A 23,952-nucleotide genomic window follows, 5' to 3' on the forward strand; every position below is an offset into this window, starting at 1 on the left:
TATTATTTGCTTGGCATTTGCTTTGATGTACTATAGTGTAACCAGGTCATGGCATACTATACTGATTTTTGCAAGTTTTTATGATGTACAATACTATGACAGATTTGATACTATATTAGTACATTTATGTGGCATACCAAATGTTATGGCATGTTGACATATTGGCATTTTTTAATGACATTTCTAGGCCATACTTTACTAAATACAAAATGTTTCAATTTATGATATCCTATAAATTTACTATTTTTTTTTCAACATACTCTATCATTAAATTCTTTATGGTGTACTACTCAATGACTTGTTATGATATTATTTCATGACGTACTGTTATTTATTTATTTGGAACACTTGACAGGTGCACATTTACCGTTGATGATGACGTGTTGCAGCTCTGGTGACACACTCAGAAAACCGGTTACTCTGGTTTCTCGAGACAAGCCTTACTGCTTGTTTCCAGCTAATTGGTGTGTTTCATAATTCCAACTGCTGGATCATTTTTTGGAGCTTCTCTTATTCCTATTGTTTACAGTGCCTTAATGTAAAATATATTTCAATAGGTGTTGGTAGCTTTTGCACTGACACTGCTTCTCATCCCTGAGAGTAAGTAACTGCATTGTTCAGCTCTACTTAAATCTGAGTGTAAATCCCTCGGTCGATTGGTTCGTACAGAAAGACCTTGACTCGCTCTACTTAAACATCTTAAACTCAAGTCAAATAGACATAGAAGCCGAGTACAGTCCAACGCATTCTGGAACCCGGCAGACGTTCTGACCCACTGATCCATCCTTCTGTTCTTTTTGTGCAGCTCTTCTATCTGTCTTCTAAACAGGCTGTCCTAATAGTTGTTGGCCTCCTCCCAGCACAGGCCCACTTTCCGGCCTTCCATCCACCCTTCATTTTGCATGCGGTCTTTATTCCATCGGTGAAAACATCCAGTCGCTCCACCCATCTCTCCATCACGGCGGTCAGTGTCTTCGCAGCTCCCATCCTCCATACTTCATCCTTTCACATCCTGGCTGCTCCTCGGTGCAGTCCATCACCATCCCTCCATTTATGTGTGGTGGTGCAGATGTGGTCAGTATGTGCCTGTGTGCTCGTTCTGGCAGCGATCCACGTCACCCTTCAGTGAAGAGGACCTGAAGGACCGGACCTGAGCCAGCTGGCCTGGACTCAGTTCAGCCACAATAGCAAAAGCAGATGAGGTTAATGCAGCCTGGATCATGTTTTCAGCGCCGTTGTCCTCCCCTCTCTCTATTGCCTGAGACAAAACTGAGGCGGCTTCAGAGTATATGGCTGATTTCTCCTAACATTTGCTCAAGAAACATAGAGGACCGCAACTTGATGTAGATGTTTGACAAATTAGTTAATCGTGTTTGGGGCATATTAGCCAGTATCTGCTGTGTTATGACAGCCTCATGTTTTGTATACTGATGAGCTTCTCCATAAAAAGCAGACTATATCAGTGGCAAAAGGTCACTGACTAAAATCAACTGCAGTGAACGGGACAAATAAGCAACCGTTGGTAGCCAACAGTGGAAAAATAAAACAAATCATTAAATGTGTCCCCTTAAACTGTCTTCTTTACTTCTTTCAGCTCTGACCCAACTGTTATATGTCTGAAAAGTGACTGCAGGGTGCAGCCTGTAGAAATATTGACCCCTCTGACCCCACAGCCAGTGAATGAGAGGAAGTTTAGAAAGAGGGAGGAGGAGGAGGGGGACAACAACACAGAACATCATTGAAGAGAGCAGTTGATGCCGGGCCAAGACCCTGACAGCTGTGTGGTGAAGGACGGTCCAGCCTCTGCCGGTTCCAGAACAGAAAAGAGCTAGAAGTAGAGCAGAGGAAGCATACGTGTCGGGGTGAGATCAACGGTTAGTAACCTTCAAACGGCATGCAAACGTGATCTTCACACAGAATATTGACTAACTTCAGCAATTAATGGTCTGAATACAGTTTTCAGGAAAATACTGGTGCTTTTAAAAGATGAGCAACAGAAAGAGTAACTTGTTTTCTCAACATGCAAGTGATGCCCATGTCTTTGAAATGCCTAGCAAAGCACATTCTTATTAAGAATCCATTGTACCTGTCAGCAAAAAAAGAGCTTTACTAATTCAGAAGAGACCATATAAAATTCTCAAAATATACAATTTATTCAAAATATGTTAATGCAACCATCCACATATTCCAGTAATTATAAAATCAGTAGTTTTTCGTCTTTATAATCTTATTGTTGTAGAGGCTTGCACACAAACACAAGCTTTGATCTATACCATGAGAACATAGGGTACTTTTTTAACAGGTGACTGTCCCTTTCTGGCTAATACCGAGTCACTGACCAAGTCGCAGTTAAAAAATACAATTTAATGTGATTTAGATTTCATTAGCAAGAAAGCAGATCGGACATTTAAATTGAATCGATTGCAGCAGCAAGGATAAATGTGAACTGGATTAACTCCAGTACATTTTTGCCGAATCATAACAAGATGACGCTTTAAAACAAGAAATAGAGAAGGAACCACAAATAGTGGACATAGCAATCTCTTTGACTGTGACTTCTATTGTACTTCCTCAAATTGAGTTAAAAAAAAAACATACAGCTTTCAATCAGACCAAAAAAAAAACGTCCGCAGACACTAGTCACAAGTATGATGACGACACCTGTGTGCACCGACTTTCCAGATAGATCTTTAAATATTGGGCTACTGAAGGTGGCTACATAGACTCAGTTTCTCCATCTACAACCAAATAGCTGATCTCAATGTGGGTAATTGTATCTACATATATGTTCCTCAACAGTAACAACACATACATGTAAATGCAGTTCATGGGAACACATAGGGGATACCAATCCAGAAGTATTTACAAATGCATCTGTATAAATATTTGCCACTGTACAGTTGATGTTAATGTAATTAAGTGCCAGTGGCATTGTGGGTCGTCACAACGGGTTTGGACATCAGAATCAGACAAATTTATGTCAAGAAAAAAATCTTACCCCAAAGTTTTACATGTCCCCCATGAATTGTTTTTCAAATCATGGAAGACTCTTTGACACTCACAAGGAGATTAGAGGAGCTGCTATTAGAATAAAAGGAGCAGTTCTGGGAAATTATATTATTATTCACTTTCTTGCTGAGGGTTGGGTGAGAAGATTGATAACACTCATATCTGAGATTTAAATATGAAGCTTCCAAACTTTTCATTTAAACTTCGGCAAGAAAGCATATTTCACAAAATGTCAAATGATTTCTTTAATCAAGCAGTGAAGCTACTTCTAGTACTTGATTTCATATTTCATGTTGAAACCATGATGCATTAAAGGACACCTGACATACTCGCTACATACCAAATCCATGTGTGGATTACTGTTTAAAGATTAACTGAGGCAAGCATACAATTCCATACTAACAGTAATTCATTACATAACACTTACAATTTCTGTAATAAAACAAATACAGTGAATGGGAGAAGATAAAGCCACACAATGGCCACCAGAAAATAAAAATATAAACATGAACAAATAACACTGTTATTTGTAGCAACACAAATAATAAATCCGTCCCAATGGGATGGCTTGTTTGCGTGATTTTAATAACACATAGCACACAATAACCATCCATACACATCTGTTCAACGTTTAATTTTTCCACGTCAGGAAGTTCTTTGCTGGAAGACGCGCCAGCTCATTCTCATATTTCATCAAGCTCTCCACACAAACATCCCAAATAATAAATACAGTCAACTTTAAGAACCATCATTTTTTCTTTACACATTACATTAATTTAATAAATAAAGAAATGTACAGTAATGTTTAACCGCGTTTGCTTAAATTATTTAAACAAGAGAGCGCAAATGGAGTAATGCATAAAACAGAGCATGACCTGTCAGTTCAGGTTTTGATATGAGAGGACGGTGAAGTATAGTTGACAAAAAAATATATAGCGACAGTTTCAAACACTAGTGCAGGACTTAACTCTTTCCTGTTATTCTGGTACACTTCCTGAATATGTTAACACTCTTTTATGGCATTCCTTCCCTTTAATTATGCAGGCAGCATTCTAACATGACAGATACTTCAAAGGAGACGTCACAGATCCCTTTTTGCTACGTTTCTGATATGTTGTAGTACGACATGATGTAATGGGATACATTGAGCAGATTCTTGCCTATTGGGCCAAGGAATATGACGTGAAGAAAATGTCGTTCAACTACATGATAACCATATTTTTCTAAACAGTTTTCTATCTCTACCTCTAAGGACGAACATGCACCTTGTACCTTGAGATCGTCTCTACTTTCCTAACGTTTGACACAGCAATCGGTCCCCTCTTTGATTCTTAATGGTGCCCGAGGGACATCAGGGCCAGAGGAGCAGCTTCTTACTGGCTTTCCATCCATTTGTCTTGTGGAGACTTTTAATCCAAGTGCCACCTAGAGGATGAAAGTGGCACTGTTCGGTTATTTTCCTCCTCTCAGCTACGCTTGACACATGCCTGCTTGTGGAAGATGTCTCCTATTCAGTCACATGGCAGTGAGGTACAAGATACATTCTTGGAGGGGAGGAAAAGGATGTGAAGAGACAGGAACACTCCCTCTTTCCTTCCTTCCTTCCTCTCCTCCTGTAGCACTTTCCTCGCCTGTGTGCAAAACACTTTTTGTTCCGTCTCCAGTCAGGTGATCGGGGTGCTATGACACGCAGCAGCAGGTTCGCACCTTCGGCTGCTCTTCTTCTATTGGCTGTTTCAGTTTGAGGAGAGGCGGGTCGCCGCTGGCCGGTGTGTAGTAAACCGCGCTGCCATTGGAGGAGACCAGCGGCATGCGGGGGTCCTCAGAGTTGTTTTTGGCATCAGTGAAGGAGTCTGTGGAGCCGTTACCTAGGTGACCGTTGAACAAGGGGTGATTCAACAATTTGGCGGCAGCCCTCTGTTTCTTGAGCTCAGACAGAGTCTGAGCGCGCTCTTTCGGACAGGCCTCCTCCTGACAGGCTTCCTCCTGACTGGGCAGGCTGGGGATGATGGTCCCGCACTTATCAGACGACTGCGTGTTGCCATTGGGGGGCGGTTGCTGCGGCGTGGACGTCGTCGTGGAGATGAGGCCGTTCTGTTTGCTGCTGCCATCTTTGAGGATGGTGGGAAACTTGGGCTTGTCTGGCAGCTCCACAGCCAAGACCGGCTTGACCTGCAGAACACCAATAAAGAATACTTTAACCTCGCTATGAGGCTTCTCTTTTACATCTTTAAATACATGCAGGCCGAACTCTTCACGGGGAGATCAGATATCTTTGATCTGTGGCAAAGATATCAAGCTCATTTATTTGCTCCTATAAAGAGAGTCTCCCCTCAGAAATTGTTCCTCGATGTATACCAGGGCTTCTTCTGTGACCAAGCTTGGAATGTACCTTTCCCTCTCAGTATATACTACCATTTCAGATTATTATTATTATGTGTATGTACAATTCACCATTGAATTAGAAAAAAGAATAGTCTGGAAACAAATAGTTTTTTTAAAGACTTATCCACTCATAGAAATGATTCAAATCCAATTCCATCATTGCATAGAAACCTTGTTTTTATGACATACTATAATTGCAGGACTTGCTCTGAAATCATGAACGCGGTCAACGATAACCTCACGAGATCGGAGGCGGCCGCAGTTTTTAGAGCTAGGCTCCACAGTTACTCTCCACCGACTGCATGTCCCGGGGCATGATGGGAAACGCCTGGTTGTCACCAGACCACAGAGATGATTGGCTCTTAGATTTGACAACAAACACCCTGTTTTGTAGAAAAATCCTATTTTTTCTGTGTAACCGTAATACTATGTTGTGCAATGACGGTTTAATCTAAAAACATATTTTGTGTGGTTGATAGTAATAAAGCTCATTTATACAACGCATATCAAAGACTACGTCATTAAACCACTGTCATTTTTTAGGACATACTCCAATCAGACTGCTATGAGGTAACAACATAGCAGTTTTCAACATACTATACTATGGCTTTTTGCTGACACTTTTTTCTGACCTTTTTGGCAAAACATACTATAACTTTCTTAATACTTTTTTTAGCCTAACTAACTTTTTATCCACATACCCCGTAAAAATTGTTTGCACTGGCTGCCTGCTCGAAACGTCATGAAAAACACTCAAATAAAAAATTTAAGTAAACAGAATATGATCAATAGTCTGGAAACACAAATACTTTTCAACAATGTTTTCTTTTTTTCCATACTTATTCAGATGGATAAATACCCTGAAGACTCACATTAACCACCTGGTTATTCTCCTGATCAGACTCTTTCTCTTTTTCATCCGCCTCCTCTCTCCCTCCCCGCCACACGATGGCCTCGGTCTCGTATTCTTTACGGCACAAGTTGTGTCTGTCCGACAGGCTGGCTCGCCGCACCACTTTTCTGTGGACAGACGGGTTTCCAATGAGTTGTGCAGGTAGGAAAGAAACGTGCCAACAAATATGAACACAGCCTTTATAAATACAATATAAATGCAATGCTGCTTACTCGCATGTAGATTTTACTGACTGGAATTGCTCACTTACATTTAACACTTGAAGATTAAAAGAGGCTGCTGTGCTCAAAAACACAGTCCAAAACACATTTAGTAAACTACACAGACGGCAGAAGGACCAAAACAATCTGCACTGTACCAACGGCTCCCTTCATTGACGAGGATTTCTGAACATTTGAAAAAATTAAATTAAATGTTATGAAAGTTATCGGTACAGTGCACAGATTTAGTTTTGTATAACTTGCCTCAACCTGCCGATCTTTCCTCTCACTTCGGAAAGAAAAGTACATGAACGTTGGCAAATAAATACTCTTTGTAGTAGCTGCAGTAACACCAGCAGGTGTCAGCACTTACCCACGGCTGCCTGCACTGGATGTCCGCCTACACAGTGAGGTCTTGTGTTTGAGCTGTGATTTCATAATAATGTCATGTTTGTGTTTCAGGTCCAGCAGGATGGCTCTGAACTCCTCATCCTCACACAGATCTTAAAATGAGAGGGATGAAGGACAGGAAACGTCAGCTCCTTTCAAAAATAAACTGTGCATGTTATGTTCTGATACTGTCTTAAAAATAAAAACAAAACTGAGATTATAAAATTAATTTGTTGCTGCATTGACTGTTAACATATATTTACGTCCACACCCTCAAGTTGTAAAACTTAACCATTCACCAAGCATCAAGACTGACAAAAATGTGATGAAAATAGCAAAAAATAAGGTTTAGATTGACAGAACAAAGTCATGGTGTAAATCTTGCATTGACTGAACAATCTGTAAATGAGACCATGCTGAGATGAGACATTTGTTTTCTTAACCCCCCACCAGGTGTATTGATAAGAGTGCTGAGGTGTAAATATATACCGATGGGGGTCTCATCCAGGAAGGTCTTGGCATTAAGACTGGCTCCATGAGACACCAGCAGCTCTGCCACATGCATCTGAAACAACAGCAATAGCAGCAAATTATGTTAATGGTTTCCGAAACCTTTATGTGGACCAGTTTATCTGTTTCCTGTTATGTTGACCTCACCTGACCCCAGCATGCTGCAGCGTGTAGAGGCTGCCATCCGTCGGAGTCTCTCAGGTCCATGCGAGCTCCGCCCTCCAGCAGCAGCTCTGCAGCCTGCACGTAGCCGCTTGCTGCTGCGATGTGGAGCTACGAGGGCAACAATGAAAACAACCAGTGCACAGAATTGATTATAGATATGTTCTATGCATAGAATCCAGTGTGGATTTCACACTAAAGCCACAATTACCACAATGGTAAGAATAATGTACAAATGACTCAAAAAAGACATTAAATTATAACCTGTAAAACATTGTTCAAACACTCAATTCTTTACTTTAAATTCCACAGATACCGAATATGTCTGTGACATATTATTATTTTATTTGACATCTTGACTAAAAGTCCAAAACCCAAAGAGGATTAAATATTTGCGTTTGTTAAGCAGGAATCAGGAACTGATTGATCAAAACTGCTGCTAAGTACAAAATGATATACAAAGTAATTGTTTGTGCTCTACATCATATACTGTATGTGACGAGGAGCTGCAGAAGCTGGTATAAAATATGTACCCATGTGATCTTGTCGAAATTATTGATGATGGTTTTAACAACTTTAAAACTCCTTTAAGGGGAAATGAAAGGAGAAACATTTAGTGTTTCTTAAATGCTATGACTCTTATGCTTGAATGCTGTGGTTATTTAAACAGTAAGCAGAAGACAAGCATTTTTTTATTGGGGTTTTCATTGGACATTTTCGTTTTCTCTAACCTTCAAATCAGTCTGAGAAACATACACTCGTATAAAATGAAGCCATCGCCAGCCTTCATCTCAGCGGTTTCAGATTCTTTCTAATGCAGCGTGATTTGGTTGCTATGGAGCCAACAACCTTAGACACCACTCAAACTCTGACAAGTGAGAAGAATACATCTTGGTTTTGACCATAACAGAGCTTGAGCAACTAGTGACAACGTGAGCTCATACACACTGGAGAGAGAGAGAGAGAGAGAGAGAGAGAGAGAAATGCACACAACATAAGGTCCAATATTAGCATTACGCAGCATTTTTTAACAACTGAAGCAATTTTACTGCAAGGTATTGTTTCTGTCCTCTAAAAAGCAGGAAAGGGAGCACACTGCTCCGTGTACGTATTGATCACTTAAGAATTGCAGCAAATTGAATTTTGAATCTTTTAAAAGCACCCATTTCTGTGAAGAATTCACAGCGTTTATAACCCACAGCGAATGCATCTACAGCAAAATATCCAAAAATATTTGGAAAGAATGTGAAGGCTGAATTCAGTGAATGTCCGTGGCTCCCAGATCTTTGAGTACCTGACATGTTTAAGTGGAGATTTATCTGAGGTGCTACAACAACCAGGCATTTTAAGGTGAGACTGAAAATGTGCGTTTTAAATCTTTCTCCTCTCGTTTTAAATCTTTCTCCAAGCTTTTCACTCCACCTTCGAGTATGGCCGTCTGGATCAGGTATCACTCAGGTATATGTTGAGGTAGTTCAGCCTGGACCAGATATTGCCAACCATAAAGCCACCTCGCTAGCGTCACAAATTTAATAAATCACAAGTTTCATAATGTTTCAGTTTCCTCACACAATATCACAGACGACCTGTGTGGGGTGCAGCCTCTTCCCGAAAGCATGTTGGGTTAATCTCTCGCTGCCTAAAGGCATGTCGGTTAGGTGAACTGTACATGTTAAACAGCAGGTAGATGTGATAGTGAGGTTGTTTAAGTATGCAACTTCCCTTCAAATTGTTTTAGAGCATTTTGTGTACCTTTGTGTGCTTATCAAACTAATCGTGCGTATAAATTGTGCCTATCGGTATGATTCATGTTATTTTGTTACCTGTGGAAAAAAAACGTTGACAATAATTGTTCACATGACCTTAATGCAAGAACTGGGACAGTTTAACTTTGTGAATATTTGTTTTATTTCCTTAGATCATCTCTCTGATCTGTTATTGTTAAGTTCTCATTGTTACTATGTTTTTGATGTAAATTGATCACTTGGTTTAGTAACTTGTTTATACTCACCAACATACTGTTGTACCTTCTCTCTCATTTGTTTGCATCACTTAAATTATACTGAGACAACATTATGAATTAAAGAAATGGTCTCGTTTGATCAACCCATTTGCAACCACGAGGGATGAAAATCATTGTCTTTAAAAGCATCAAAACAAAAGGACACAAAATGAAAACAAAGAGATTTACCTTACATAACTTCCTACCAGTTCCAGGTCTCTTCTTTGCCAGAGATTTTAATAAGGCATGCTCTAGTTTGCTGCATCATGCTCGAATGAAGATTAACAGGAGCCAAAAAGCAAAGGGACAAGCGGCTCAATCGGGCAATCTGTAGTTAGACTTAAAGCTTAACAGGGTTATTTCGGGCTACTACCATTTAATGTCCCCGGGCTATTTCTATCGAATGATCCGTCACGTTGTTCCCCCAACGTAGAAAAATCCCTGATACAAAATAAAGACTTAATTAAGCCATTTGACTTTATAAGCTCTTCTCAGGGAAAATTACACTACGGATTTTTTTTGTGCCCTACTTGACATTTTCATTCGTCGGTGCACTGAAATAAGACACAAAATAAATGCAGAAGAAAGTGTCTTCATATCAATCCTCTGCTGTGGGGATGTTGAAAGGGACGCGACAGACACATTCATCTTTTTTCTTGCCTTACAGATGCTAACTCACAGCATTTATTGGCATCATGAATATATTTTGTCTCACTTTACTTCTTTTTACTTTTTGCTTATTTGGGATTGTGTTCAGTTCAAAATCTAGCTCACTTAGTTTGTTTCTCCCAAGTTGCTTGTTGTAATGCTTACATATTCATCATGAAAGGTTTATTCTAATCTATCGTTAGATAGCTTCTAAGTTGTGATTGCAGGCTCACAAACATCCCTTTCGTATCTGCAGAGTATTTTAAAATCATACAGCGGCTTTGCACTTAAGAAGATGATAATTAGTCTCTAAATGCTCTATTAGCTTTAAAGGTTTTATAGCCCTCATGAGCCAGTGTTGCAGAGCACATCATCATTAGAAGGTGAATCTATAATAAAGATGGTCCTCTGAATATTTTACCTCTCTGTGCAGACCTGTCATGCCTGATCATTTGAAAAGAGTTTAAACTCTTGTCTGCTGGCTGAAAGGCAGCGATGGAGTTGGCCTTATTTATAGCTCTATATTAGTCTTCGGATCTTTTTACAGCTGCGAGTTAATGATCAATAATATCCACACAATTATACATCCCAAACAACTTTAGGATCATGTCCTCTCTTATCGCCTCATCACTCATATTCAAATATTGGCTTGTCTAATAAATCCCAGTTTCTGTGGCAACATGGTGTCAGTGCACATGAAGTGCATGAACCTATGGATGCAGTGTGCTCAATACAGGGGGCTCCAGCCGCAGCTATTGTTTTTAAAGATCAACGGCAGTGTTAAATACACATAATGCGTTTATATTTATGCGTGTGTCAGCAGTATCTTTTCCCCTGTCATATGCAAAACCAACACACTTTTATTGTACTGTTAATATTTTGACTGATGTTTTGACTTTTTTTAATTCCCTGGTCCTAAGAGGAGACATTTTGATTCAGCAATATTTTCTTATATAGGAAGAATTATGATAAACTGGAACTTTAAACCAAAAAAGAATATAAAAGATTTAGTCAGCTTGTTTTAAATTGAGATCGGTGGAGAAAGGTCAAAACTGAGTACAAAGTCTTACCAGCGTGGCTCCCTGAGAGTCCTGCTGGTTCACCTCCTCTCCCTGTCGCAGCTGGTCCTGAACGTCTGCCATCATCCTCATCTCTGTCGATGCTCGTGTCTCGTTGATCATCTCCTGGGTGATGCCTGTCGATCAAACGCACAAGCGGAACCACAGCGTTAATCAGAAAGCTTCCTGACAGCCTTGATATATACGACTGCAGCATGCTGACGGGGCTCATGGAGGCACAGAGAGGCAACTCGGCTACAACGGGGCAGGGACACATGAGAATGCTTGTAATGAAACCAACTTCAAAAAGTAAACGTTATAAAGAAAAAATATTTTTTAGGTTTGACAGCAACATCATTTTTTTAAATTACACTGGGGGTTTTCAACAAGCAACGGTTCAATTTATTTGTTAAGGCGTCCACAAAGTTAATTTATTTGACGCCTATAACTAAAACCAATGAGAAAAACTACGACGTGAGTAATTTATAACATCATGAATTAAAGAAAAATATTAAATAATGTTCCCGGTTAACGTAAATAAATTTGCAGATAATTATTTTAATGTATTTAACTTTGTAAGATTAATACAGAGCTGCCTTCAGTACAGTCTTTGAATCTTAAATACTTGACTGTTTTGTCTTAACGAGTTTAACAGTGTTTGGTGACTCAGTCTGTCATAGCCACTCTAAATGTCGGTCACAACTGTGACTTATATTCTCACAGCGTGCGACTAAATATGTGAATTACTAAAACTACAATAAATCAAGTGCTGTGGATGCAAATAAGAGACAACGATTTTAATTTATTTGTCACTTGAAAAAGTCCCTCAAGGGACAGCAGCTGGAAATAAAAGCTCAAAGATGTTTGACTATTCGCAGGGATTAGTTTATTTGAAGATACATCTTTGTTTTTGTGGAGCATTAAGGAGAATCAACAGAAACGGGCCACTTTTATTTGGAATAAAAAGTGGAAGTAGACTGGCATATGTGCATATGTCATTGCCAGTATTTCAACCCTACGACCTTTCCTGTGACACAGAGTTCTAAATTGTACCTGGCCGAGGGACGCTAAAGGCAAATCTATCCACTCAGCCAGCATCCCAAGTCAACTTCCTGTTTCAGTGTCACACTTGTATTTTCAGCCAAGGCCAAAATAGACACGCTGTGATTCTGGAAAATTGGTATGGAGGAAAATTGGTATTTTTCTCTCTGAATTCGTAACCAGAATCACAGCCCGAGGGCGTTTAAAGGAGCAGGAATCAGCACGACAGTCCCCTTTGTCGACTTAAATGAAATGCATCCCTCCAGCTACTGTTTTCTTCCCTGTTTTCTGTCAGCAAGCATCTGTCTCTTTGGTTTCAGTTATGTTTTGATTTAGCTACAGTGATGCCCTTCAGTTTAACAATGCCCCAAAGGAATAAAACATGTATAATACAACAAACATTCCTCACTATGACAAATGTAGTTAACTGAAAAACGGTCAATATATCATCACCTAAATAAGAAAACAAGAAGCTGAAGACAGATTCCAGGGCCAAGAACATTTGTCTGTGGAACAAACCGGTTTTCCTGAGCTAAACTTCAAGTATAACTGAGTCCTGCAATGACAACAACACTTGCATAGTTGTGAATAAAAACAGAACAAGAGACACTACGCCTATTGTGGCCGATGCAGGAGGTGTCGTAAAAAGATCGATTACAATCAACAAGTCCAAATCTATAATGTACATTAAGATTATAAGTCTTAAATGAGGTATGTTTTGGGAGATACCAACTCAACCCACATTGGATCATAAGATTGTTGCTCAAGATGGCAGAGAAGTACATCCAAATTGAATTAGGACAGCAACTGAATATTATTTTGATTATGGATTAGTCTGTCGCTCCTTTTATCCACTTTAAACCTGTGATGTCTGCAAACCAGTCCACAATTGAACCATATTCAATTAACTATAATATAAAACAGAGAAAAGCATCAAACCCTCACATTTAGCCAGTTGGAACTAACACATGTTTAGTATTTCTGCTTCACAAACTACTCAAACAAGTAATTGATAATTTAGTGATTTAAAAACTAAATCAAATCCTCCGCCGATCCCCTGCTCACCACTGAGCCACAGTGATGGTTTGACTGCTCTGCATCCTCACTTTATTTCACAAGGTTCAATTCCTGACGTTTGCCCGTTATCACTGCGGCTCATCACAGATGAACTGGGCTCAATGAGGGAGGATCAAGAGAAAGTCAGATCAGTCCATGGTGTGTGTGTGTCTGTGTCTGTGTGTCTGTGTGTCTGTATGTGTGTGTGTGTCTGTGTCTGTGTCTGTGTGTCTGTGTGTCTGTGTGTGTGTGTGTGTGTGTATGTGTGTGTGAGCCCATCCCTGCGGCGTCTCTGGAGAGAGAATTCTAATCCAGCAACACAGTGCTGAGAACGTTACGGGAGCAATTAGCAGCGGCGCGCTCCCTTTGATCAGCCTAATAATCATTCTTCTCACCTACTGTACCGCTATCTGCATTCTGCGGCTCCAGAGATCGCATTGTAAACTGAGAAGCTCATTTTCGACGGCCTCCGTTTTCCCCTCTTCAAGCCCCCGGCCTCTCTGTGTTTTTCCAGAATTGTCTGTTGTTTATTTGCACCCTTAAAAAAACCCATTAACCCCACTCTTGTTTACGATGCAGCACTTATCACAACAAGGCTTTTTCAGACCTTTAATTGTCTCAGGAAATATGACTGAGCACCTCTGATGCCCTCTAGCAGCACACTGCTTCCACACCGCTTTCTTCTGTTTACCACTCAGCAGCTCCACTGAAGCATTCGGGATTTACCTTAATGCTGTTGGGGACCTTGAACGAGGACAATTGCAGTGTTTTTTAACCTACTCGTCGTTGCTACTCCTTGTCTATTATTTACACGCGTCAAATTGAAAACAACCCACAGCCTGATGGACACATGTCAACAAACGCAATATAAATAAAATAAAACGCAAGGTTGGTAATAATAAGTGCTTCATTGGATGGCGACCCCAGGAGCACATTAGAAAGACTGATGAAATAAATGCTAAATCAGAGATTGAACTGAATTACAGAGGTTAGTGGAACAGAGACGGTCTACCCAGTTAGCTACTATAGCTAGTTTATGAGTGGCATCAATCTTTTAATCTAACTCTCCACCAGATAGCTAACTATCCTGATAAACCGATAAACAGCATTCACACTACGGCGTTTCTCTCCACCCAAAGCCCCTCGCAGCCACTGATTCAGCCGCTTGGTTCTCCAACTGTGCGTTCACACGTCTGCCTGTCGATGTAACTGTTAACCGGAAAACAAAAACAAAACATTGACAAGAGCTTATGTTAAGAAGGGTTGAGTGTGATTTAACTGCAGGGTAAATAAAGCTGTCTGTCACCCAACTCCCTTTGCGTCAGTCTTCATTCAAATCACACAAACACCGAAAGAAATGCAAACACCTCTCAAACGCAGCGTGACTTTTTGATCTCTCTCTCTCTCTCTCGCCACACAGACAAACCGCGCAGACTGTGTTTGTTGACAGTGATACAGCATGAATATACAGTATCCCAATCTGCATCCCATCACAAGTGAAAGAACTGTGAATATATCAGAGCTCCCCGAGGAGTCAATCCTGAATCTCCATGGGACACTAAGTGCTTTCTGAGGTCACAAACCTGCTGCTATCTTCCTCAACAATCTGTTCCTGTGGCTGACATACTTTGAACGCTGCCAGAAGCTGCAGACACTCTCATTCAGGTTAAGGCGGCTTTATACTTTCAGTTACATGTAAGGGAAGAGATCGGGGTCAAAGACTATCAAATACACAGAATTGTGTAATATTGAACATGATCTAGACCCCTCCCACAAACAGTGGTTGCCCCATCATAGCTTAGCAATCGTACCGTGGCATGGTATCTTTAAACATATGTAAGATGGACTTGTAGCAAGGCTAATTTATGAGCTACAGCAGTAACCAAGCATTACTTTTAAAGGAGCAAATCGGTAACCAATAGCATTAAGTTGTTGGTTACAGGTTCCGTTAAATTAAAAAGGCAAATTCAGGACCAGCAAATCCACCGTCTATTACTTCCACATAGTTATGTTTACGATAGCAGCTCCGTCCTGCACTTACTGAATTTACCCAGGCTCCGATGAAAGTCCTTTAGACCGAAAGCTCAAATAAAGTGTACTCTGCATAGAATTAAGCGTGTGGACATTTATTCTATCAGTTGGATTGGATTGCATTCACATGCAGTTCCTTAAATGGTGCATGTGGTTATCCTGGACCTGGTCTTGCAGCAGTATGACTCAGCTTTATAAAAACACATGTCCAAGAACTATAACGGTCAAAAGGCCTGTAATGGTAAAATGAGATCTAACTGGCATTACATTTGAAGAAAGTAGACACAGCACACTCCCTCCAAAGGCATAATTACTTTACATGAAGAACATTTTCTAATTTATTCAAACTGTCCAGTCAAACTGTGGACATTGTCGGTTTGACCACGGTCCTGATGTCGGCAGTTAGGGTTCTTTAAATATTGATACTGTACCTCGGTTGGCCATCGCTGTCTCAATGATGTCCAGCGTTGGGTCGTCTTCACACAGGTCGTACGGCATGTTCCCATCAGAGTTGACCGCTAGCAAATCTGCCCCGCTGTTAGAAACAAGCAGATAAATGACTGGAATGTTAAGTTGTATAAGTTAAACAGTGTTGTTGACAACAAGTTACCTTATCTGTAATCAAAATATACATAACGTTGTACATACAAGATTTTAAATATTGAAAAGCTTTTGTTGAAAAAAAAGATAATGACATTAAAGCTAAATATAATTTTCCGATAATTGGTTTGTTTACATCAGCAATGCTTTTAATCATCATCGTAAAAGGCCTGTATTTTATACAGACCTGTTGAAAAGAATAAGCTGATCCATAACTCAAAGTCTTGGCGAAATAAATCTGTTCGAGCACTAATTGATGATTATAATTACATTCTTTCAATTCTGAACAAGTTGGCCGGCATTATTCAACGGTTTTTAATCAGTAATTTCACTGAAGATAATGAGTCTGAGTGATATAATGAGTGGATCGACAAGTCCTGCATGTCAACAGATGGCAGCCGTGTGGCTGAATATGTTGTGTGTGTTTCTAGTTGTTGCACACAGGCAGAAACAGTATGAGTGTTCACATATGGTCTGTTAAATCAGAGGAACTAATCAAATTCCAATGTGGAACAATGTGAAAGTAACTCTCTACAGAATGTATTCCATATGTTCAGATGTGAATGTGTCAGAAGACACATTTTTTTGCCCCTGGAAAACCTAGATCAACGTTATTGAATTATGCAAATATTTACATAACAAAGATTGAGAATAACGACTTTGTTAATCATTACATGCCCTTGGGCTGGGAAACAATTAAATAATATTGACTGTGAAGATATGATGATTTCACAATTTTACCAAATTCTGTCTTAATTAATGTCTCAGAGAAAATTGTAAAACTAGCGTATCAGATGTAAAAGTCCAATTGATTGTACTGAATGTCAATTTTAATACATTATAAGCAATTGTCCATAACACTACATAAACTGAAAAGTCTGGTTAAATAATAATGATTTCAACAGTATCTGCCTGCCCCAATAGGTCCAAAGCTTGTTTCCCACACCTGGTGATAGAGGAGGACAGTGTCAGTTCCCCACCATTACTTCCATTTTTAAATCTTTGTTTTTGAAATAATTGTATTTATTACAACAAAATCATTGTTTTTCTTTCTACTGCAGTGTCTGATCTTCTCGCCATTACCTTGACTCTCTAGGTGCTTTAAAATCAATTTCTGCTCCTCCAGGTTGCAGCTTCTATTGTTTTAGGAACAGAAATACCTAATTTCTCCTCAGCAGAACTAAATAAAAAAATGAATTCAGTTTCCTGCAAACTGCCTACAGTGCCCCACTGGGGACAGTTGTTGCAATAATTTCAGACTGTGGTGTGTGTGTGTGTGTGTGTGTGTGTGTGTGTGTGTGTGTGTGTGTGTGTGTGTGTGTGTGTGTGTGTGTGTGTACACAGTTTTCCTCTGGAAAGCACTTAGCGGAGGCAGTTAGCGCTGCCCACCATTCTGTCGGATGAGCAGCCAATAACGATTTGTCCAGCCGGTCAATACAAACCTTAAACAAACTTCATCTACAGACTCTTAGGGGTAAAGTGTGCATCCAAGTGTTGAAATCAAACTGATTGCCGCTTGGGGAATTTAGTTTTTCTGACGCATCAGCACATGGTTGTGGCTGTTTGATTTTACTTTCCTCAACTTCTCTGCAAAAACTCAGAAGTAGTTTTTAGATAATGGTTCAAACCGGAGTTCTCCTTTAATACTTCCTTCTGACTTGAGCAGAAGTACTCTTTATTCCACTTCCGCTCTAAAATGCTGGAAAACGCCGATGTCTTACTGCGCAATGAGAACCTTGACCAGTCCTGCGTGGCCACAGGTAGCAGCGGCGTGCAGCGGCGTCCACAGCTCGTTGTCCTGAGCGTTGACGCTGGCCCCTCGGTCCAGCAGGATCTTCACCATCTCCTCGTAGTTATCTATACAACACTGTTGTGAAAAAGAAGGGGGGGGGGCAGTAATAGATTAAATGATATTGTTGATGCTGCATTCCCTCAGATTACATTAGATATGGGGAGAAGGTGGGGAAAATGAGTAATCTAAAGATTTATAAGGAGAGATATTAAGTCAATTGTGAATAAGAGATAAGAAGTCAGGACAGAAGATGAACGTTGTGTAACAGATATGAGTTAACCCTTTCCAGCACGTATCTGTGTCTGCTGTTTTGAACAGAATCATCAAGTAATGGGAGACAGACTGGGATCCACATTTACCTCTTGTTTAGAGGAAATTGAAATGCATTCGCTCTACATTTTATTATTCTCAGACTGATGTTGCACATGATTCTTACAGTGAGTAAGCTGTGTTGCGTCGATGCAGCTGCACCTTAATCATCGCAGGAAATGGATGAAAACAGACTCATTGACGCAAAGAGCACAAACAAACGAGAAGTCCATTATGAAAAAAGTACGTTATCGCATATTGCAAAGTGCACACATTAAGCCAATTTGGACACAGTCATTCTGACTTCTCCATAACTCACACCCATGCAGAGAGACAAAGACTGAGACAGGAAGTATGTTCCTTGTTAAACTTGGGTGTGATTAAAGGGTGGGGTGGAAGGAGAATGTTTCCATCCTCCCATCTAGCTGCTGTCAGCAACAGCAGTTTTCTCCATCAGAGCTAATTGGTATGAGTGTGTCAGTGTGACGCCGCTGAACAAAGACAAGTGAGAAAAACAACAGAGAGGAGCAGACGTGGAGTCATAAAATGGGATTATTTTGTCACAGCGGAAGGGTTCAGAGCAAAAGTCTTGTTTTCAGTCTGAAAGGGGCATATCAGCAAAAGCCAATGCTATTATTTGTGCTGGTAAAGTTGTGAATTTGATCTATCAAATGTTATGTTAGGAGCCCCCCTCACTCGAGTGTATGTATAGCATATCAAAGAAGAAATGCCATACAAATCCTTCTTGGTTTCCAGAAACAGCTGCATGTTTGAAAATGAGTGATCTGATGCGATGAAATGCTAAATCGGCTGACTGCTGTTAATCCCGTTATGATTCTACCCACTGAACGATTTAAACAAAGAGGGGAAAATGAGGGGAAACGGTTGGTAACAAACACAAAGAAAAGAACCAAATGAATCCAACCATCTTATGAAGCACTTAAGCCCAAATGATTCCTTTAAAGTTAAAAGTAGAGCCTCTGAAACGTTTCTGTAATTCTTTGTCTTTATGACATGCCCGAACAAGCTCAGTGTTTGACTGAAGATGTAACGGGTCCTCAGCAGCCAATGCAGCCAATGCAGCCAATGTGGATACCTTCAAGTTTCTGTAGAACAATAAGACAATTTTGGTAGAATTTGGCAGAGTCTCAGCTTGTTTTAAACTCCCCATTCTGTGTCTTCAGGTTTCTTACGTACACAGAGAATACGATGCAAGTAGAAATATTGTCCTTTAATGTACACCAGATGGCCACTAGTGAAACACTGGGTGCATCCCAAGTCTCTTAGTTGCATCTCTGTTTCCCTCACTTGCGTCTTTTCCTTGACTCTTAGTCCCTCCCATCAGGGATGCATGTAGAGACGCAAGGAAACAATGCGAGGAGAGAGGAAACAAGGAAATATATTTTAAGAGAAATGAGATGTTGTGGCGGCCTGTCCAGGGTGTCCCCTGCCTTCGCCCTATGTCAGCTGGGATAGGCTCCAGCGCCCCGCGACCCTAATGAGGATAAACGGTATTGAAAATGGATGGATGGATGGATGAGATGTTGTTTCCTGGGTTTCTGATGACTGTGGCAGCTGATCACAGCTGGATCAGCTGTCAGTCGGTTTTAACAGCTGCAGAGAAACACATTGTTTTTAGTCCCGACAGTTTTTAGCGAACATTCTAATAAAAATCCACTTAACAAATTGATGAAAGTGATCGTATAATGTTTTCAGTTGATTTAATGGTGTGAAACTACTATATATAATAATAAGGACACAGTTATCATCCCTGTCAGAGTGGAGATGTTTTCTCTTTCTACTCTGTTAGTGTTTCCTCTCTACAGTTCTCTCTGACTTTGATAAAAGATATTGAGAGAAATAACAGATCAAGAAAAGACAAATTGTTTTATAAATGAAGGAAGTTGTTTGTGGTCCTTGTGTTGTTCAGACCTACAATACACATATATTTTAACCAGATGGTGAATCAGAAAACAAATATAATATATAACTTGAGTTTAATCTGTAATCCGTCTTCACTCTAGTATGAAACTCCAGCGATCAGTCCAATCAGCTGCAGCGTCCAATCAAATAACTGATGAACAATGAGGGGGCGTGTCGGTCGTTAAAACACTTCCTGGAAGCCCGCACTCGTGCCTCCTCGATCATGGCTCCTCGATCCTCGCTCTTCGCTCCCCAGAGCAGAATAAAGCTTTGCGATGGCGGCGCAGAACAACTTCCGGTTCAAGCGAGGAGCGAGAAAACGACAATTAAGAGACTTGGGAGGTACCCAGTGCTATGCTCTCCATGCTATGCTCTCTAGTTTTTATACAGTGTTAGGGGTGGCGTTCTACTTAGGATAGCTCCAGTGCGTCATCAAATCATGATTTCAGGTCTGCCCAAATAATGGTGAACAAACTGCATTCATTTACGGTTGAAAAAAAGGTAATAAATCATAATATATTTTATTTATTTTAATTTCATATTGTGGCTTAGTATCGTGACAATATATTATTGTGGGACCTATGGTGATTGACATACCTTAAAAGTACATTTTCCTCTCTTACACTACGTCTTTAAATACTCCATCACTCTGCAGATGCTCACCATGGAAACCTTGAGAAGCTGAGGTGCGCAGAGCAGACCTTTTTTTTTTTTTTTTTTTATGGATTTACATGAGGAGGATGAGCTGAAGTGCAATCTCTAGAGGTTTCTAGTGTCTGAGAGAAGGAGCGAGAGCAAGTCACAGCTAGAGAGGTACAAACATTGATATAAAAAAACAGGGTGGAGATGCCAAGAAGGAGAAGCAGAAGCAGATTAGAAGATATCCTAAATCAGTCAGTTTGGAAAAGGCAAACTACAGCAGACTTACCGGTAGCCGAAAATGAATGAGCGGAAAATGATTTGTCTCATTTTCCACACAACAGAACACAACACAGCAGTTAAATATACTAGCACGTATTCAATGTTTCTTTTCTGACAGTAAATGTAATGAGTGTGGAGTGTTTAGTGTAATCCAGACAGGAAGAACTGAGCACAGAAGCTGTTAATGTGTGACAAGGCGAGCAGATGTGGCTGTGGGATGATTTAATGGCTGAGGCCGTCACCTTTGGTACCACGTACATCCCTGTTGGCTTTGAAACAAAACCTCAATCTGTCTTCTCGGTCACCTGTGCTCCACCTCTGTCTCGGGCTGCCTACCGTCTGAAAAATGTATCTTAATCTGAGTGCTTAAACAACAAGAATAATTTAAAAAAAGACCACATTGACGTAAGGAGAACATTTGTTGTGTGCATTCGCTGGAGTTTTGTAGCACCGACTGCAAAAGCCATATGCAGATAAGGAGGCTCAGACAGGAGTGTGTGTGTGTGGGGGGGCACATGAATTAATACACAACACAAGAGAGGAAATTAAATTACTTCACAGATGCAGAGGACAGATAGCACAAAGGCAAATAAGAGGTGACATCAATGCGTAGAAAACACAAAGGCGGACTGACTGGAAACACTACTGGTTGACAAACACATCCTGTGATGGCGTTTAGTCACGGTGAAAAGAATATTGTAATGATTGCACATTTAATGCTATTTAACACTAATTTTTCGCAAAAGAATTGTTGTGCGTTTGTCTTCCTTGAGTCTGTTTTGACAATTTGTTTACATAACTGACCACGGAACAAACATCCATATTCAGCTACAGAGCTACTGTTTATGAAGATGGTGTGTCCTAGAGGAAGAAAGTCTGACTTGCGGATCATTTTTGTGTCATAATTTGTGTCAACAACTAGAAAACAACAGAAAATGCATCCGGGCAATACGTGGCCTGGTTACACGCCTCGAGATCACTGCCCATGTCTCACATTTCAAATTAGGTCTGCAGTGCTCATTAACAGCTTCACTGGTCGGAAAAGCAAGCAACCAAATCAGACATTTGCAGGCAGGAAAATAAGAATTATAGATGTGATATTTCTAAGCCATAAACAGAAAAAATTACTGGTGAAGCGTGGATGATATGGAGCTAGAGCTTTGAAAGAAAATATAACTAAATATATAAGTAAGATCTTTAGTCGACAGGGTTTTTTTTTCCTATTGCATTCTTACTGGCTTGACCACTTTCTTTTGGAGGCTAATGTTAGCTTACTCTAGATATCTAGAGTCAATCCACTAAATGCATGTGTCTTCTCCTTTTGGGCAACTGCTACAGGCAGTTCATCAAAGATGAACCTGCCCTGACCTTTTTTGAAATCATGGTTTGTTAAAAGATTGGAGGGATAGCTCCATGAGACTAAAAGCCATCCATCAGCACGAAAAAAAGAAAAGAAAAAGAAGAAAGACATGAAGACTCCAGTATGAAGGTCCAGGTCACAGAAACATAGAAGGAAGTTTACTTTGAGTTTTCTCTTTTCTGAATCTTTTCTAAATCAATCTGCGCCAGACTTGATGAGAAAGGTTTGTGTGCATAAAAATCACAGCTATTAATTCAGTTGGCAGGCTACTGCCAGTAATGCTCAGCAAAGGAAGGCGACAGGCAGACTGAGAGGGAAACGGTCAGTAAGATCTTCCTCTAAAGCTCCCAAAAGCAGAAGTGGTACTGGTGTATTTGTGTCAACTACTTCCGGTGTCAATGATGTCAAAAGAGCAGCATGCACAACGACTTCAAAGGAAAAGACGAGAATGAGTCACAAAATGTCCAATTTTACCATGCGTGTGTGTGTGTGTGTGTGTGTGTGTGTGTATCAGTGTGTGTGTGTGAAGGCATTGCATTCTTCCTCTTGTTACACCAAAATGGTTATTCACAGAGCAAGTTATGGATTTCATTTTCTGACTGGGTCTGGTAATTGGCAAATTTGGAGACGTAATTCAGGGGAAATTAGCATTGAGCGGCCTCATAAAACTGACAAGAACAAGACTCTTAAGCGACATAAAAGCATGTCAAAGACATCCACTACCCTGATGGATTAGCTGGCGTCTACATCGCCATCCTGCAGCAGTGGCGTGACAGATGTCATCAAGAGACCACAACCTACACACCAGCAAACAACTAAGCTAATATCCTAACCTCCCTTTGAATAAACCCACATACTTCAGCCCACCCTTCAGCTGACTAAACGCTTAGCTTTTCGCTCTAAAAAACCATTCACGCATACGCATACTCACAAGCGAACTAGCATCTAAACTAAATTCTTTGCCTTCCCATGTCGATCCCACCATCCTCCACCCTCCTTCTCTTGCCAACAAGACAAACAAGGAAATAATGTGCCTTTCATGAAAAGCCTTCACACAAGGATGGGAGTGTGGCTCTGACAAAGGCTCAGATTATGCTGCAGGAAAACAACAGCAACAGTGTTGATGGGATCCGTCAGTGGGCTGAGAGGACTGTCGTCTGGTCTGAGGAGCAAAATGACAAGGAAACAACACGGTGATTGACGACTGTGGGTCAGCGGTTAGCAGGTCCGTCTTTCAATCAGGGGATTGGTGGTATCAATCCCCGCCCTAGTCGATTAGTCCTTGAGCAAGACAATTAACCCTGGATTGTTCCCTGTAGCTGTGTCTACGGTGTATGAATGTAACATGATTGTAAGTCGCTTTGGATAAAAGCGTCAGCTAAATGAAATGTAATGTAATTTACCATTTTTGCCTCGGGCTCGTATTATGAGGGCCGTCGGTTCAGAGCTGGCCCCGAAACTGAAATACTGAGATGTTAAATGGGCACAACCAGGACCAGGTGGCTGAGACTGCAGGGGGTTAAAGGATAAAAGGGCTTTAAATTGAACATGCATGTAAAGTCCAGGAAAGACTAAATTAAGGGTTATTACTGAATTTGGGGAGCCGCGTACAAGAACATGGAACTGAGCTGGATGATGAAAA

At 40.5% G+C, this 23,952-nt stretch overlaps 1 protein-coding gene and 1 long non-coding RNA gene across 3 annotated transcripts in view; one reads left to right on the forward strand and one right to left on the reverse strand.

Moving 5' to 3' along the window:
• Positions 1–1,743: 1,743 nt before the first annotated feature.
• LOC117730749 lies at positions 1,744–7,081 on the forward strand. Its single transcript, XR_004609487.1, has 3 exons — positions 1,744–1,874; positions 6,242–6,448; positions 6,970–7,081. It is a non-coding gene; the product is annotated as an uncharacterized LOC117730749 (long non-coding RNA).
• Positions 2,130–23,952, reverse strand: part of ppp1r16b (protein phosphatase 1, regulatory subunit 16B) — a 76,445-nt gene continuing 54,622 nt past the window's right edge. The window contains exons 4-11 of one of the 2 annotated variants that reach the window (XM_034532707.1): positions 17,727–17,872; positions 15,837–15,940; positions 11,290–11,414; positions 7,555–7,680; positions 7,387–7,462; positions 6,881–7,010; positions 6,267–6,414; positions 2,130–5,181 (exon numbers count right to left, since the gene is read on the reverse strand). In XM_034532707.1, the coding sequence (XP_034388598.1) occupies positions 4,690–5,181; positions 6,267–6,414; positions 6,881–7,010; positions 7,387–7,462; positions 7,555–7,680; positions 11,290–11,414; positions 15,837–15,940; positions 17,727–17,872 (1,347 nt within the window). In that variant the 3' untranslated portion in view covers positions 2,130–4,689. The remainder of the gene's footprint in view (positions 5,182–6,266; positions 6,415–6,880; positions 7,011–7,386; positions 7,463–7,554; positions 7,681–11,289; positions 11,415–15,836; positions 15,941–17,726; positions 17,873–23,952) is intronic. The other variant, XM_034532708.1, reaches the window with a different exon arrangement.

This window comes from Cyclopterus lumpus, chromosome 5 (assembly GCF_009769545.1).
Source record: "Cyclopterus lumpus isolate fCycLum1 chromosome 5, fCycLum1.pri, whole genome shotgun sequence".
Lineage (NCBI taxonomy): Eukaryota > Metazoa > Chordata > Actinopteri > Perciformes > Cyclopteridae > Cyclopterus > Cyclopterus lumpus.